The sequence below is a fragment of the Patiria miniata genome, unplaced genomic scaffold, assembly GCF_015706575.1.
Source record: "Patiria miniata isolate m_02_andy unplaced genomic scaffold, ASM1570657v1 HiC_scaffold_9, whole genome shotgun sequence".
Classification (NCBI taxonomy): Eukaryota; Metazoa; Echinodermata; class Asteroidea; order Valvatida; family Asterinidae; genus Patiria; species Patiria miniata.
In genome coordinates, this window is record NW_024037076.1 from 13,426,599 (window position 1) to 13,441,591 (window position 14,993).

Genomic DNA, 14,993 nt, shown 5'->3' on the forward strand with positions numbered 1-14,993 from the left:
CCAGTACAGTTGCAGTCACAACAGCAGGTGCAGTTATTACTACAGCTGAGGGAATAACTCCTTCAGTGGATGTGACAACTGCTGATATCATAACAATGACAGAGCAAACAACTACTGTTGAAGCCACAACGATGGCTGTAGATACTACTATAGCTGAGGTAACAACCAGTCCTGTGGTTGATATGACTGTTGAGGATGCAGTTACAACAGGAGTACAGACACCTACTGTTGTAGCCACAACAGTGTCAGCAGATACCACTACAGCTGCGTCGACAACCTCTCCTTCAGTGGACACAACTGCTGCAGATGTGACAACCGCAGCAGAACAGACATTGATTGCTGATGCCAGTACAGTTGCAGTCACAACAGCAGGTGCAGATACTACTACAGCTGAGGGAACAACTCCTTCAATGGATGTGACAACTGCTGATATCACAACAATGACAGAGCAAACAACTACTGTTGAAGCCACAACGATGGCTGTAGATACCACTATAGCTGAGGTAACAACCAGTCCTGTGGTTGATACGACTGTTGAGGATGCAGTTACAACAGGAGCACAGACACCTACTGTTGTAGCCACAACAGTGTCAGCAGATACCACTACAGCTGTGTCGACAACCTCTGCTTCAGTGGACACAACTGCTGCAGACGTGACAACCGCAGCAGAACAGACATCTATTGCTGATGCCAGTACAGTTACAGTCACAACAGCAGGTGCAGATACTACTACAGCTGATGTAACAACTCCTTCAGTGGATGTGACAACTGCTGATATCACAACAATGACAGAGCAAACAACTATTGTTGAAGCGACAACGATGGCTGTAGATACCACTAAAGCTGAGGTAACAACCAGTCCTGTGGTTGATACGACTGTTGAGGATGTGGTTACAACAGGAGCACAGACATCTACTGTTGTAGCCACAACAATGTCAGCAGATACCACTACAGCTGTGGCAACAACCTCTCCTTCAGTGGACACAACTGCTACAAATGTGACAACTGCAGCAGAACAGACATCTATTGCTGATGCCACTACAGTTGCAGTCACAACTGAGGGATCAGCTGAGGGAACAACCCCTTCAATGGATTTGTCAACTGTTGATATGATAACCACTGCAGAGAAAACAACCACTGTTGAAGCAATTACAACAGTTGCCACAACAACAATGGCTGTTGATACCACTAAAGAGAATGTAACAACTACTCCTGTTGTGGATACAACTTCTGCTGGTTTGGAAACCACATCAGCACAGACAAATAGTGTTGTAGCCACTGCTACAGTTCGAGCCACAACAATGACAGCAGAGGTAACAACTAGTTCTTTAGTGGAAACAACTACTGCAGATGTAACCACAGCAGAACAGACAAATAGGGTTGAAGTCACTACTACAGTCGGAGTTACAACAACTAAAATTGAACCAGCAAGCACTGCCTCAGGTGTTTTCAGTACCTCAGGTTTGTGAATTTTAATTTTTTTTGTTAAAATTTTGTTGTTTTGAGTGTCAGGTCTATTTGCAGTCATTATGCTTGAGAAAAGTATGCTTTGTGGGTAAATTTTGTCTGTAATGGTTTAATTTTCACTATAACAAACACAACATGCAGGCTAGAGTGGTAAGTCATGAAGAACTTTCACTATTCAGCACAAACTGTATCTATGAGTTATTGAACTGAAATGAATTTCAATGAACCTGTATGGAGAACCATTCTGGGGACACATGAAGATCCTAAAATAAGCACAATTAGTGGATCTTGGAATGGCACTTCACCTTTTCACATCTCATTAATATTTTAACTGGTTCCCACTTGTAAAAAAAAATTCACATTTTTCATTTATACAATAATAATAATAATAATAATAATAATAATAATATAATAGTGGGTATTTATAAAGCGCACGCATCCAACAGGACTGGTGCTCAAGGCGCTGCATCATTATTACCCCTGCTCACTGGACCCATAAAACATTCCAAATACCATCTCAGCTCCCTGGGGTGTATATAGCTGGATGCTGCCAGTTAGGCGCAAGGAAACTAATTCAATCACAATAACCATCTCTGCCCACTTGACTAGATCGAATACACCACAGGCTAAATTTTATGTTTTCTAGTTTGAATTATTCTGTGAAATTAAATTAGGGTTTAATAAAGTAGGCTTTTATTGAAGTTGTAGTTTGTATTATCAACTGAAGAAATCATCAACTTAACATGCCACTTCTCCGGTTTTAACCGGAATTCCTTTTTTCTTTTAACATCTCACAAAATTCTGGTTTTTCTGGCCGTCAAAATAAACCGGTAGAGAAAAGAAAAACTGTGGAAATGCGTTGATTTTTACCTCGTTAGCGCTCTTGATTTAGTACATTTAGGCGCACGCATGGCACAACGTTGTTCGTTGAAGTAGTCTTAAAAAAAGTCTTTATTATTGCCGAGCCTCCATGCGATACAGGCGGCCAACGTAGGTCATGTAAACAAGGTTTTCTTTTTAACGTTTTTGTGTGTATTTTTTTTAAATTGGTATAATTTAGGAATTATTTTTTTATTTTAAAGCTCGAGGAACAAATCAATTTCCATTGTGAGTTTTTTGTTAACATTACGTTTTATATTTGGCAGATGGCAATCTCCTGCCAGAATGCTTTCAAAACATAACTTCAATTTTCTTTTTTTATACAAAATATTTAATGGAAATATTGTTGGACTTTGATTGTCAAATATACAAGACCAAACCATGACTATCAAAATGTTGTTTAGAGCACCAGTATTTGGATACATATTCTGTGTTTGTGCATTCGCTGTGCGGGTAAGTTTTTCATCAAAAGGAAGTCAGGATGATAAATGAATAAGGTAGTTGAAAGAAAAAGTTTTATGCTGAGGCACTTTCAAAATTTGTCAATCGTTAATTGTCTTTTGGGACCAAGGCACACGATTTTTTCCTGCGGCGTAATTCAATTGGGTTGTTGCCTTTCAAGAGGCCTTACTTTATTGAGAGCATTTGGTCATTAACATTGTCCAATTAAGATTCAGTTTTCAAATTAAAATGCTTTTGTACTACAACAGGTGCAGATACCACCACAGCTGAGGTAACAACTAGTCCTGTTGTGGATACAACTACCGAAGATGTGACAACCAGAGCAGCACAAACAACTAGTCCTGCAGAAACTACAATTGAACCAGCAACCACAGTCTCGGGTGTTTTCAGCACCTCAGGTTTGTCACTTTTCATTTTTTTCAAGTGAAATATTTTTGTTTTCTTCAACTTCAATGTTTTCTTTGCATTCATTGCACTCCAGAAAAGATCGCTCTGTGCTTTCTCTCAAATGATTTAATTTTCACTTTAACAAACACAAAGGATTGTCATGCAGGTCAGAGTACATACAATAATACATTTCATTGATATATTTGATTAAATATATTATTCATTGAGGAGGATCACTTTTCAAGACACACCATATCTATCAGCATTGCCAAGTCCGCAGCTCAAAGAATTTCAGAAATGAATTGAAAATTATCTCAAAAGCCTGCATGAAAAATCTTTTTGGAGACACTTGACAATTCTGTTCTTGTTCTTAAGTTTTTCTTGTCTGCTCATTGTTTGCCTATGACCCTCAAATTCTGGGACTTATACTAATACAAACACACACACACACACAATGGTGTGTGTTAACACTTTACCTGTTCGCATCTCATTTTTATTTGCACTGGATTTCCACTTTATGCACTGGTTTTCCACCTTGCACACTAGAAAAAAAAGATAATACATGTATTGAAGCTTTTTGCAGTGTCACTATTTGTGAAAGGTTTTATTTCTTTGAGCATCTTTCATCGAGAGTTTTGGCAAAAACTTTCCAGATTTTTTCAGCCCTTGCTTCAGTTTGTTTCAGCGTCAATGGAAAGCAAAGGGAAAAAAACACCCAAAGATTTAGACCTGGCTTTACAAGCATGCTGCAATCAAGGTTTTGTATTTTGCCATTGAATTTTTATCTATCTGAAAATAATTAGCTAAACAGGTTTGATTATAAGAGAACCCATTTACAATGCATGTTGGTGAATTGTTTGGAAAGTCAGGCAGTATAATGAAGTACAGATGCTTGAGGAATTAATTCACGTGATTACCTTCTAGACCTGCTTTTTGCATATATGCACATTTTATGTTTGGTTTTATCTGTTTTAAGTCTATTCCCGCACATCGTATACATCATTTGTGTTAGCACTGCAGTGTGTAGGTTGAAATTATGTCTCCAGTCTAGATCCATTAGATGATAGGCTAATTTTTTATTTTTTAGGGTTAGTTTGGAGTAGTCCTAGAAATTAAAGTAGGGTTTAGTGAGGTTGTAGTTTGCTCGTATGGTGTTGTACTGCACAGAGTGGCGAAATGCTTTTGTAGCACGTTTTGATTTTTTCTTTACATATATGTATTTTCAATTGAGTACATCATCCACTTAAAAATATAATGTTTTTGTGCACTTATCAGGATGAGGTATTATTCTCCATCCTTGTTTTTATTGGCACTGATCATTGTAGGTTTTTATTTTGTTCCTGAAATATTGAGATAAACCACGATTGGGTCACTCCGTGTAATATCAGCACACCTTCCATTGTCAGTCCCACGGAATATCTTTTAATTTGCTGAAATTGTTACGCCATCTGAGAAAACTCCAAATTCGAAAATGTGAATGTTTGGGTCATGTGGTTTGTGAGTTGCTGGTCGTTAAACTTTTGAACTATACTGTACATCTGTATCTCTGGGTAGGAATGTGGGATAAAACTTGGGAATGTGGGAGAATATTTATATTAAATTATAGCTCTTAACATAAGAAATTATCTACTTTACAGATGAAAAACAAATTGAAATTTCAGTGTGAGGTGATGCAAAATAAACATTGACATTTGACCCCATGGAACTGTAAAACCACATTTTCAAAATCAATAAAAGGCCTCATATTACCTAATAATTTCAGCAAAGATGAAGAAAATCTGTGAGATTGACTGAGAAAGGTGTGTTGATTTGACCTATTGACCCTATTTAAAACCAAACTACTTGACTAATAACATCAGCTTTTTTTTGGTAACCCTTAAATTCATTCGTTTTTAATTGGCATTATGTTAATGCAAAGGTTGGGGGTTTGGTGCTGATTTTTTGATCCATGGTTCCAGTAATGCGCCTATTAATTGTTTCCCCCTACCCCCACCCCCATTTAATGTATGAACAGCTTATGGAAACTCATGTGAAAAATAATAACATTGTGATATTTAGCCCAGAAGAAAAATGGGGAAAAAACAAGGTGTCTGTAAATTGGGCTAAAAAGTAGGCGAATGGTTGCCTAACGTGGGAGACTTGAACAAGTTCAAGGAAATTCCCCAAATTGTTGGTGAGAAAATTTGTTAATTTAGACGTTATTATTGTAAACAACAATAATCTCTTCTTTTGGGGATTTCCTTGAACTGTTCAAGTCCCCAAAGTTTGGCAACCCTGGGCCTAATTTTAAGCCCAATTTACGGACATGGGGGCTAAATATCAAGATGTTATAATTGTTCACATCATTTCCCAATTTTGTAAGCTGTGGCAGGAGCTACTACAAGTCACCTTGGTCGGTCGGTGGCCGAAAACGTGACCAAAAATATTGTACAAAAATTGCGCAAATGTTAGACCTGTAAACGTTGCGTCAATAACAACCACGTGTCATTGCGCCACGTTTACCGGTCTAACCCTCTGCATAGGCGTAGCTGTGGGGGGGGGGGGGGGATTTTATAAAGACTGCCTTTTTCCATTCAAATGCCCTTTTTTGAAAGGGGACTACCCCCCCCCCCCAATAATTTGTAAAGCATGCCCTTTTTTTTACGAAGTGCCCTTTTTCTGTGAACAAGTGCCCTTTTCAAAAAAGAAGTGGTGGTTTTTTTTTTTGGCATCTGCCGTTTTGGTTGCCGTTTTCAGAATTTCGCCCATGTATCGCCCAGAAAAGCACCATATATTGGCCCTTTGTGTGCATAATTGTCGGTTTTGAACAGCGCCCCTATCGACAGATGGTACCAGCCCCCCCCCCTCCCAATTTTTAATTTTACGGAGACCAAGTGTCCGGAGAAAATAAACCTGTCTACATTTCACAACGGATGTGCAAGTGCCCTTTTCAAAAATTTAACCCCCCCAATAAAAATGACCGTGCTACGCCCCTGCTCTGTATATCTTTGTATGTTCTACATAGTACCCAAATTCAGCATGTGCGAGCAGCCACAAATAGCACCCATTAAGATATCTCCTAGTAAGAAGTCCTTTTCTCAAAACAGTTTTCGGTTTTTCTCCTAGAACAGTTATTTTAAAGTGGGATACTAATTTTACATCTGTAAAGTTCTTTTTCTTTCTGAATTAAGGCTCTGGAGGGATTTTGTTGGCAAGACAGCAACAGCTTATTATGCGCTCGCACATTTGTTGTTAAGTTTTGCCAGTTAAAGTTACTTTGTGAATTTGAACCTCATCAATGCTGACGTTTAGCGAGACCACTTAATGATATCTAAGGAAAAGGTAAATGCATGCAACTTTAGGGTATAATGGTAGCCATTGTGGATCTTTATTATGTCCTCAAGAACCCCCCCCCCCTCCCAAAAACAAAATCAAACACATGTATTGGTAGCAATAGTTATGTCAATGTCAAAATGTCTTTTTTTCCATTAATTTTCTTTCAAATAATTTGTGGAATTTCCTTGATTTTTTCAAGTCTCCCACGTTAGGCAACCCTCACTAATTAGGCCAATTAAAAGTCACCTCGTTTTTTTCACGTTTTTTGTTTGCTGAGCTAAATGGCACAATGTTATCATTGCTCGCATGATTTTCCATAAGATTTTAATAGGGTAATTGTGCCAGTAAGCAACTTGGTGAATTTGAAGCTCATCAATACTGAAGTTTGGCAAGATTGCTGGAAGATATCTGGAGACAAGGTAAATGCGTGCAGCATTTGGGTATAATAATAGCCATTGTGGATTGTTACTATGTCCTCTTAATTATTCAGTCACTTATATGCTTTAGAAAGTGTAATAGAAGTAAGGATGGGTTAGTAGAATCACCAAAATAAAATTTTTAAACAATACAAAATAGAAAATACATGTTTACCCAAATATGGGGGAAAATATATGACACGGCAAGTATTAACGATTTATGCAGATTAGGTATATTAAGGGTCAAAATTAACGATGGCATCCGTTCACATCTTGTTTGTTATGGTTCAAAGAATAGATCTAGCATGGATGCCAGCTATTAACAAAAAAATGCTGTGGAATTATTGTCTAGATGACTTTTCCACATTTAGTTGGCCTACTATCATATACCACCTGACTAATGACAGTAATTGCAGTTTTGCTGCTAGCAGCTAATAAAAGAAAAGAAACAGAGGACAGAACTTGTTATTGTCTCTTGCTGTATCCCCCACAAAAAAATTGTTATGGATGTTGGAAATTGAAACTCTTCAAAATGAATTCAGTAACAGAAACAAATTCTGTCAAAGTTATTAACATGTATACTTTGCGTCATTTTTTATAAAGCACATAACATATCGGTGGAACAAACCAAGATTTTACCTTCATTGAATGGTACATTTGGCAAACATTTTGGTCATTTTTTTACATACTTGTCTTGTTCAGATTTTGATGAAATTTGGCTATTTTTCTAAATATTTTGGAAAGAAATTACCAAATGACAATTTTTTTTCATGGCTTCAAAGTTGCGAAACAACAGGCTGTTTCTGAAGCCAATTTGACTATCCAACGTCGTTACAAAGTGTGGCTGGTACGTGAAATTGCCGACTGTGGTGGTATGTTATGGTAACACGTGATATAATTGTCAAGCTAATAAGCGAGGCCGTAAATGTCAGTGGTCCTATTTTTCCTTTGATAAAACAATTTCAGTGTTACCAATTAAGGAAATATTTATAATCAATTTCTAAAATTGATCTTTTGCAATTGCATAAAAAAAAAAAATAATTAAAAAAAAAACCAGTGCTTGGAATGTTGTTTGGGGTGTAATTATAATTGTTTTTAATTATTATTTCTTTCCATTTGTGGCAGTATCGGGGTGCTATATTGGGCGGGGAGGAGTCGAGGGTGGTTTTCATACCCCGGGACCATTCTTGTTTCCAAACATAAATAATAATAATAATAATAATAATAATAATTTGGGAGGCTAATCATCCTTACTCGCAGCTGGTATGCTGAATTGCGAAGGACGCGGCTACAACGTGGTCGGGCCGCTGGCACGTAAAGGCGCCTATGGCTGCCGGCCACATCGACCCATATATGACCACGGAGCACAGCCTGAGATCGAAAGTGTTTGATTTTTCCGGAGGGAGGAAAACCGGAGGGCCCGGAGAAAAACCCTCGTGGCACAGGAGAGAACCAACGCACAACTCTACTCACATGTGATCCGCGGCCAGGATTCGAACCGTGGTCACCTTGGTGAGAGGCGAGCGCTTGACGCACAAGCCACCCATGCCACAAAACATGTGCTCCCCCTGTGTAAAACTATAAAAAAAAAAAATGCCTGTTCTGGACTCACTCTCAGTGCTAAGATTTGTTGTAAAAGGTTTTAGCAATATGCTCCAGAGAAAGCTGTGGAAAAATGGGACTTTATACCTTTTTTTTTTTTAAATCACAGTGCCATCTGTATGGTCTTTTCATGGGATAATCGATATATCACATATTGTTGATATTGGATTTCCTATATATCAATTATTTGACAATTCTGATATCAACGGTGCTTGCTTTAACCAATGACCAATAAACTTTCCAGGGCAATCACTCTAAAAGGTGACATGAGGATCACAATCGAGCTGTCACGCTCATAATCTTCCCAACCCAACGCTGCAAACAACAAGCCCCCACACAAGGTCTTGGACTCTTGCTTTACTAGTTCGCGCCAGGATTATTTTGACATTGATCAGACCCATGCGCGGGATTGTTTTTCACGAACTTCGATGCCAGATGGGTTCAGGTCATCATCTGTGGGTATCAGGTACACCCTGATATTTCCGGCCTCACTTGCTGTGAGCGGGTCGCAGACAGATAATTCCGGCCTCGCTCGTTCGGAATTCTGCAAAACCTTTGCGTGTATTCACGTCATCCGATGTCAACTGGTTAACCCAGCTCTACACTACTACAACTCTAAGTCGTCCTAAGACTACAATTCAATCCACCTCATTTATCAGACAAGAGAAGTGCTAATCTTGTTATCGATGCTCCGTGGCTGCGCAGCACTGTCAGAAGGTCGGAAGGAACTTGCATAAGTTATACAGTACAACAGATTTACATGATTCATTCAGCAAAGTCAATTTATCCAAATATAATGGAACGCAAAATCAATATAATTGAAAAGTTTGGTGAACATTTTGTTTGTACGATGTAATGCATGCATGGCCAGAGAAACAGTACTGCATGAAAATGTTTCTTTCTTCTTTGACCAGAATTTGTATTACGAATATCTTTTTTTTTAAACAAGCATGTAGTGTTTGGGGCTATTTTCATTCAGTGATAAAGTAACATATAAATATCATTTATGGAGTTCTGATTGCAGACTAAAATGGCTTCATGGATTGAGATTTTTTTCTGGATTGCTCCCAACATATACAGGGTGAGTAAAAAATAAACCAAAACGAAACCTGAATGTCGGGACTATTGTTTTAGTGAAATTCTGCATGAAGCACTTTCAAAATCTAGGATATGAAAGCCCAATTTATAAGCTTTCTTTAAGTACAAGAATTATTAGAATTACCCATGTACTTTTCGAGTTACAGCATTTTGAACATCACCACCGGCTTAAAGTTTTGTCCACGGATCACAAAAAAAGGTGTGCGTTCTTTCAGCAAAACAAAAACAATTCACAGACATGCCTTTGTGATTTTTGTTTTGTTTTGCTGAAGGAACGCTTAATTTTTGTGATCCGTGGACAGAACTTTAATACTGTGGTTGTGTTTAAAATTCCGTAACTTGAAAGGTACATGAGTGATATGAATGATTCTTTGTACTAAAAGAAAGTTTATGAATTTGGCTTCCATATCCTAGATTTTGAAAGTGCTATGTGCAGAACTTCACTAAAACAATGTTCCCAACATTTTTTTTTTTTTTTTTTTACTCACCGTGTACATTGTATCCTAAGCACATCTCCTTTTTGATGAGTAATACTTTTTGTCAAATTGAGTCTCGGTAGTTCGAAGTACCATTGGTCCGAAGTCCCATTGGTCCAACGTCTCATTGGTCTTAAGTACCATTGGTCCGACGTTCCATTGGTCAGACGTTCCATTGGTCTGATGAAACATAATACATAGTTCCACTGGTTCAGGTTGACTGACCCTAACCCTAACCTTAAACCCTCATCCTATGGGGCGTCAGACCAATGGGACTTCGGACCAATGGGACTTCGGACCAATGGGACATCGGATCAATGATACTTGTTGCCTTTGTCAACTAGTAATAACAGTATTTTGGTAATAATTATGAAGTAAATGTCAAACTTAAAAGGTCAAGACCCTTTTCACAAGTGTGGAGTGCCTACAACTGATTACTGAATTGTGTTGTTAATAATAATAAGTATAATTCATGTAATATACCCTAGGGAAAACATATTATCATCAAAAGTTATACCTTATAGTCCGGGTTTAAAACCCCAATATGGAGGTGGACCGTGAATTAGGGTCCGAACAAAATGTTTTTTGCATTTTCGTGTCATTTGTACCTCTTAGATCAATATTCTGGCGGGTGACACCTTGGCATCCTTGAGCATTTTTTGAAAACAAGTATTCTATATATTTCTGCAGGATTTTGTTTAAAACTTATCAATCGGGGTGCCTAGACCATGTTTGGGGTCAACAACTTCACGAAAGCCATTTTCATTAACTAATTTATGTATTGTATGCATAATATGCGAATAAGCATCCGCCATTATCTAAAGTTTTCCTGTAATTTATGTCTCAGCAAGACTTTGTCATATCGTATCAAACGAGGTGTCTAAACCCATGTTTTTAGGGTCAACTAATGCATTAAAGTCATTTTTACAATTATTTTGTATTTTATGCATATTATGCAACTGCATATTATGCAAATAAGCCCTCGCTATCATCAGAAATAATAGCACATCTGTCCATATTTTCTCCCGCAGGAATTTGTCCAGTTGTATCCACTGAGGTGACCAAGGTCATGTTGTAAGGTCATCAAATTCAATACATGTAATACCATTTTTGAAACGATAATGTGTTTTTTATACATAATATTCAAGTAAGCATCCGCCGTTATCAGAAATGTAACTTGTATCTATATCTCTACAGGAAGTTGTTCCATTGTATCCAACAAAGTGTCTAACCCCATGTTTTTAGGGTCATCAAATTCATTAAAGCATATACGGACATTGATACTGTAAATAATTTCAGCATATAATGCAAATTTACATCCTTCATTACTAGAAACTTAACTTCTTTCTATATATCTCCGCAGGAATTTGCTCAAGGCTGGTGGAATCAAATCCATATTTTAAAGGTCACTGATTAAAGAAGCTACCTACATACCAAAAAAAGTAGCATATTTTATTCAAAAATATTCAGATAAGCTGAAATCATTATTTTAAATACAGTGCATCCTAAATATCTTGAGCTGTTATTAGGAGACAAACAATTAGCCTACACCGTAAAACAAACATTTCTTCACCACACATGTTTACCTACGTACGAAAGCCCAATCATGCCAGATTTAAAAAGTGAAACAAAAACAAAGGAAAACAACGGTTTTCGTTAGAAAAAAAATATAGTTTTGGGTAATAACGCGAACTTTTGTGTCAAAACTTCACCCCGGGTGTGCAGTTTGGCGTTGTTTAAAATAAATGCATTGAAAGTGTGGCCTTTTGGTTTAAAATGTACTTGCAGTACCTGTCCGTCATTGCGTTCTGTCCCTTGCTCGTAAGTTATTTTCACGTGGTTTTGATTGAAAGGGGGAGGTGCTGAACAGAGTGCAGTTCTATCTTGTCTATTTTTTTATAAATTTGATTTTCAGAAAACATTGACGTTGAGAGGAAATGTTTGTGGAAATATGTTTGACGGAGTTTTTGTATCATGTATGTGCCCTCTGTTTTAAAACACAACAGACGTGCGCTGACACATCTGCAAGGGAACTATAACATTCTCCAGCAAATGCTACATAATGGTCAGTTTAATAAAGTTGAAGAACAATTTTTTGACAATGTGAATAATTACCTATCATTAACCCTTTCACTCCCATGGGCTCCTTTTGTCGCCAAAAGCTCCTTTTGGCACCCAAAGTCGACGCCACTTCCCACTATGAACATCTTCATCCCTTAAAAATTCATTAAAAGTCCATTTCTCCGTGAAAAAAATCTTTAAGAGATGTTTCACGGGCATTGAACTAGTTCCTAAATACATAGATTGTATTTGCGCGTGTCGGGTTGCATAATCTTGGTAAACACATCAAGGGTAATAAACATGCAGGCGGTTTGGAAGTTCACATATTGTTTACATTTGCTGGGCAAGCAATGGGCTCTGTCCACCATGCATGAAGTACGAGGTGCTACACAATGATGTTTCCAAATGCTCCTGGTAATGGAGACTCATGAGTACTTTATTCTCCTGGGAGCCAAAGGATTAAAGATTGCATCGCACAGTTCATTGTAACCACGCAGGGTTCATCATTGACTCTTAAAAAAAGATGAATCTAGACACCTCGGTTGATAAGTTTGGATGATATTTTTCAAAGATAATTGTACATGTATATGAATAAATATTTTTGCTAATAGCGGATACTAATTTGCATATTATGCATAAATGATGTATATATATAGTAGGAAAAAAGACACATGTTATAATTATTTCTGAGATTGGTGGATGCTTATTTGCATATTGTGCATAAAATACACAGTATCATGGTAGAAATGGCTTTAATGAATTCGGTGACCCTAGAAACATGGGTTTAGACACCTTGTTTGATACCATTGGACAAATTCTTGTGGAGAAAATAGATGCAATAATTATTTATTATAATGGTGGGTGCTAATTTGCAAAATATACATAAAATATAGACGTAATCATTGTAGATGTGGCTTTAATGCACTATTTATAGATATATTGGGCCGACCGCTCCATAGACATGTGTACAAAATTTACAAAACTTTAATATGACCTATCCCAATTTTACCTTATCCGACCCAAACAAAATTTGGTATTTTTACGTTTTGGACCAAGAGACATTGATTAAGCCAATTTGCAACAATAACATTCTTTGGCTATCTAGTACTTTTGCGTTCACAGGCATGCAACTTTTCCTCGGATCCGCTGATTTCCTCTTTTTTTACTCCTCATGAATGCCATTACAAATGGAAAAACACTGTACAAGTCTTGTGTGGTTTGGAATTTCCTCGTTTTTTCCTAAATTCCCAGTTGCATGCCTGGCGTTATGACGACCGGCAAAATGACGCCATAAAGACGGTGGTCGCCCTAATGCCGCAAAAGTAAGCACAACCGGTCACCGTATGAAATTATAAGTGACTATATATATATATAGATATAGAAAACATATATTTTACCTTATCGCGGTAGTTAATTTGCATATAAATTGTTCAAAACCAATGTTCAAGGATGCCAAGGTGGCGACCGCTGGATTATTGATCTACAAGGGCTAAATGACAAGAAAATGCAAAAACATTTTGGGCGGACGCTTATTCATGCTTTCGTGATCAACCCCAAAACTGTTAGGGAGACAAGGTAAATTAGGGAGACATAATTCTTGTCTAAGTTTGATGAGGGTAGGTTAAGGTTAAGTGAGGATTAGGGGTCAGTAAAGTTAGGAGTTGTTGTGCACAAGTCTGTAGGAATGTCTCCTGAAGGTACTATTTCCTGTAATAATAATGATAATAATAAAAGAGTTCTTCTGCAGCACTGACGTCCCAAATAACTTTACACAGATTAAACAAAAAAATACGATTTACCAAATATATGTAAATATATAAATTTACCAAAAATAGCATTCGAATTCATCTTGATAGTGGCCAATTTGAAGCGGAGTAGCGCCCTGCTGTCATTCCCGTGGTTCGTATTAGATTTCAGGCGCTCAAATTCGTTTAAAGACCTGACATTTTCATGTTTAACTCATCCTATGAAAATTGAAGTTATGTCATTCGGTTTAAGTGATCATTCAATTTAGCAGTCAGTTTGGTCAAGGGTTATTTGCATGAGATTCTTGATTTCTTTTTCATTTCCGTGCATTCTATTTAGCACTTTTTGCATTCAAAAAAATTAAAATAAAATGAAGGCATACGACGTGAGTCTTTTTATTTCTTGCACCTTTTTATCATTTCTGCTTTTCCGTTTCATTTTTTTTTCAAAGTGTCTACTATCTGTCTCTTTATTCTAAAGAAGTAAAAATGCAAACAAACTAAACAAAAAGGAGGCATAACTAAACGTATATATGAAACAACAAACCTATAGGCAACAGTAGACTTAGCTGATGTTTTCCCTTCTTTTTATCGTGTTCACATAAATCTATATGTTCTTAATTCTTTATCTTTGGGTTTTTGATCTGCTGTTTTCAATTGTGATCTTCGTTATATATATTTGTTTATATCTCTTTAACTTTTTAGATGTTTAATCATCTTAGAGTCCTTTTTGTCTCTCCTAATTTTAGAATGATGAGGATACTGTCTCCTGCAGGTCTGTTAGCCATCGATCTCTTGCCGTGCATCTACATTTGAAATTCTCATGTAACGCCCATGAGCTGCCATGTTAATATTTCTAGTGCTTCAAGCTAAGTTGTGCTTGGTGATCAGAGTATTGGCAGAATCTTGTTGGAGACGGGGTTTTATATCCATACTTCCAAATCGGAACAAAGGCACTCCATCTAATTCTAACAAACAATGGAATGACATAAACCTATTTCGAATTCATTTGCTTACTTTTCACAAATGCGTGCTTAATGGTGAATTTGAATGACCAAACTTACACAGCTGGAAGCTCCGGCGAA

General features: G+C 37.3%; 1 protein-coding gene across 1 annotated transcript in view; it reads left to right on the forward strand.

Moving 5' to 3' along the window:
- Positions 1 to 962: 962 nt before the first annotated feature.
- The window catches only part of LOC119720871 (mucin-22-like), a 105,395-nt gene continuing 91,364 nt past the window's right edge, over positions 963 to 14,993 (forward strand). The window contains exons 1-2 of the mRNA XM_038190737.1: positions 963 to 1,461; positions 3,057 to 3,206. Coding sequence (XP_038046665.1) covers positions 1,089 to 1,461; positions 3,057 to 3,206 — 523 coding nt within the window. The 5' untranslated portion in view covers positions 963 to 1,088. The remainder of the gene's footprint in view (positions 1,462 to 3,056; positions 3,207 to 14,993) is intronic.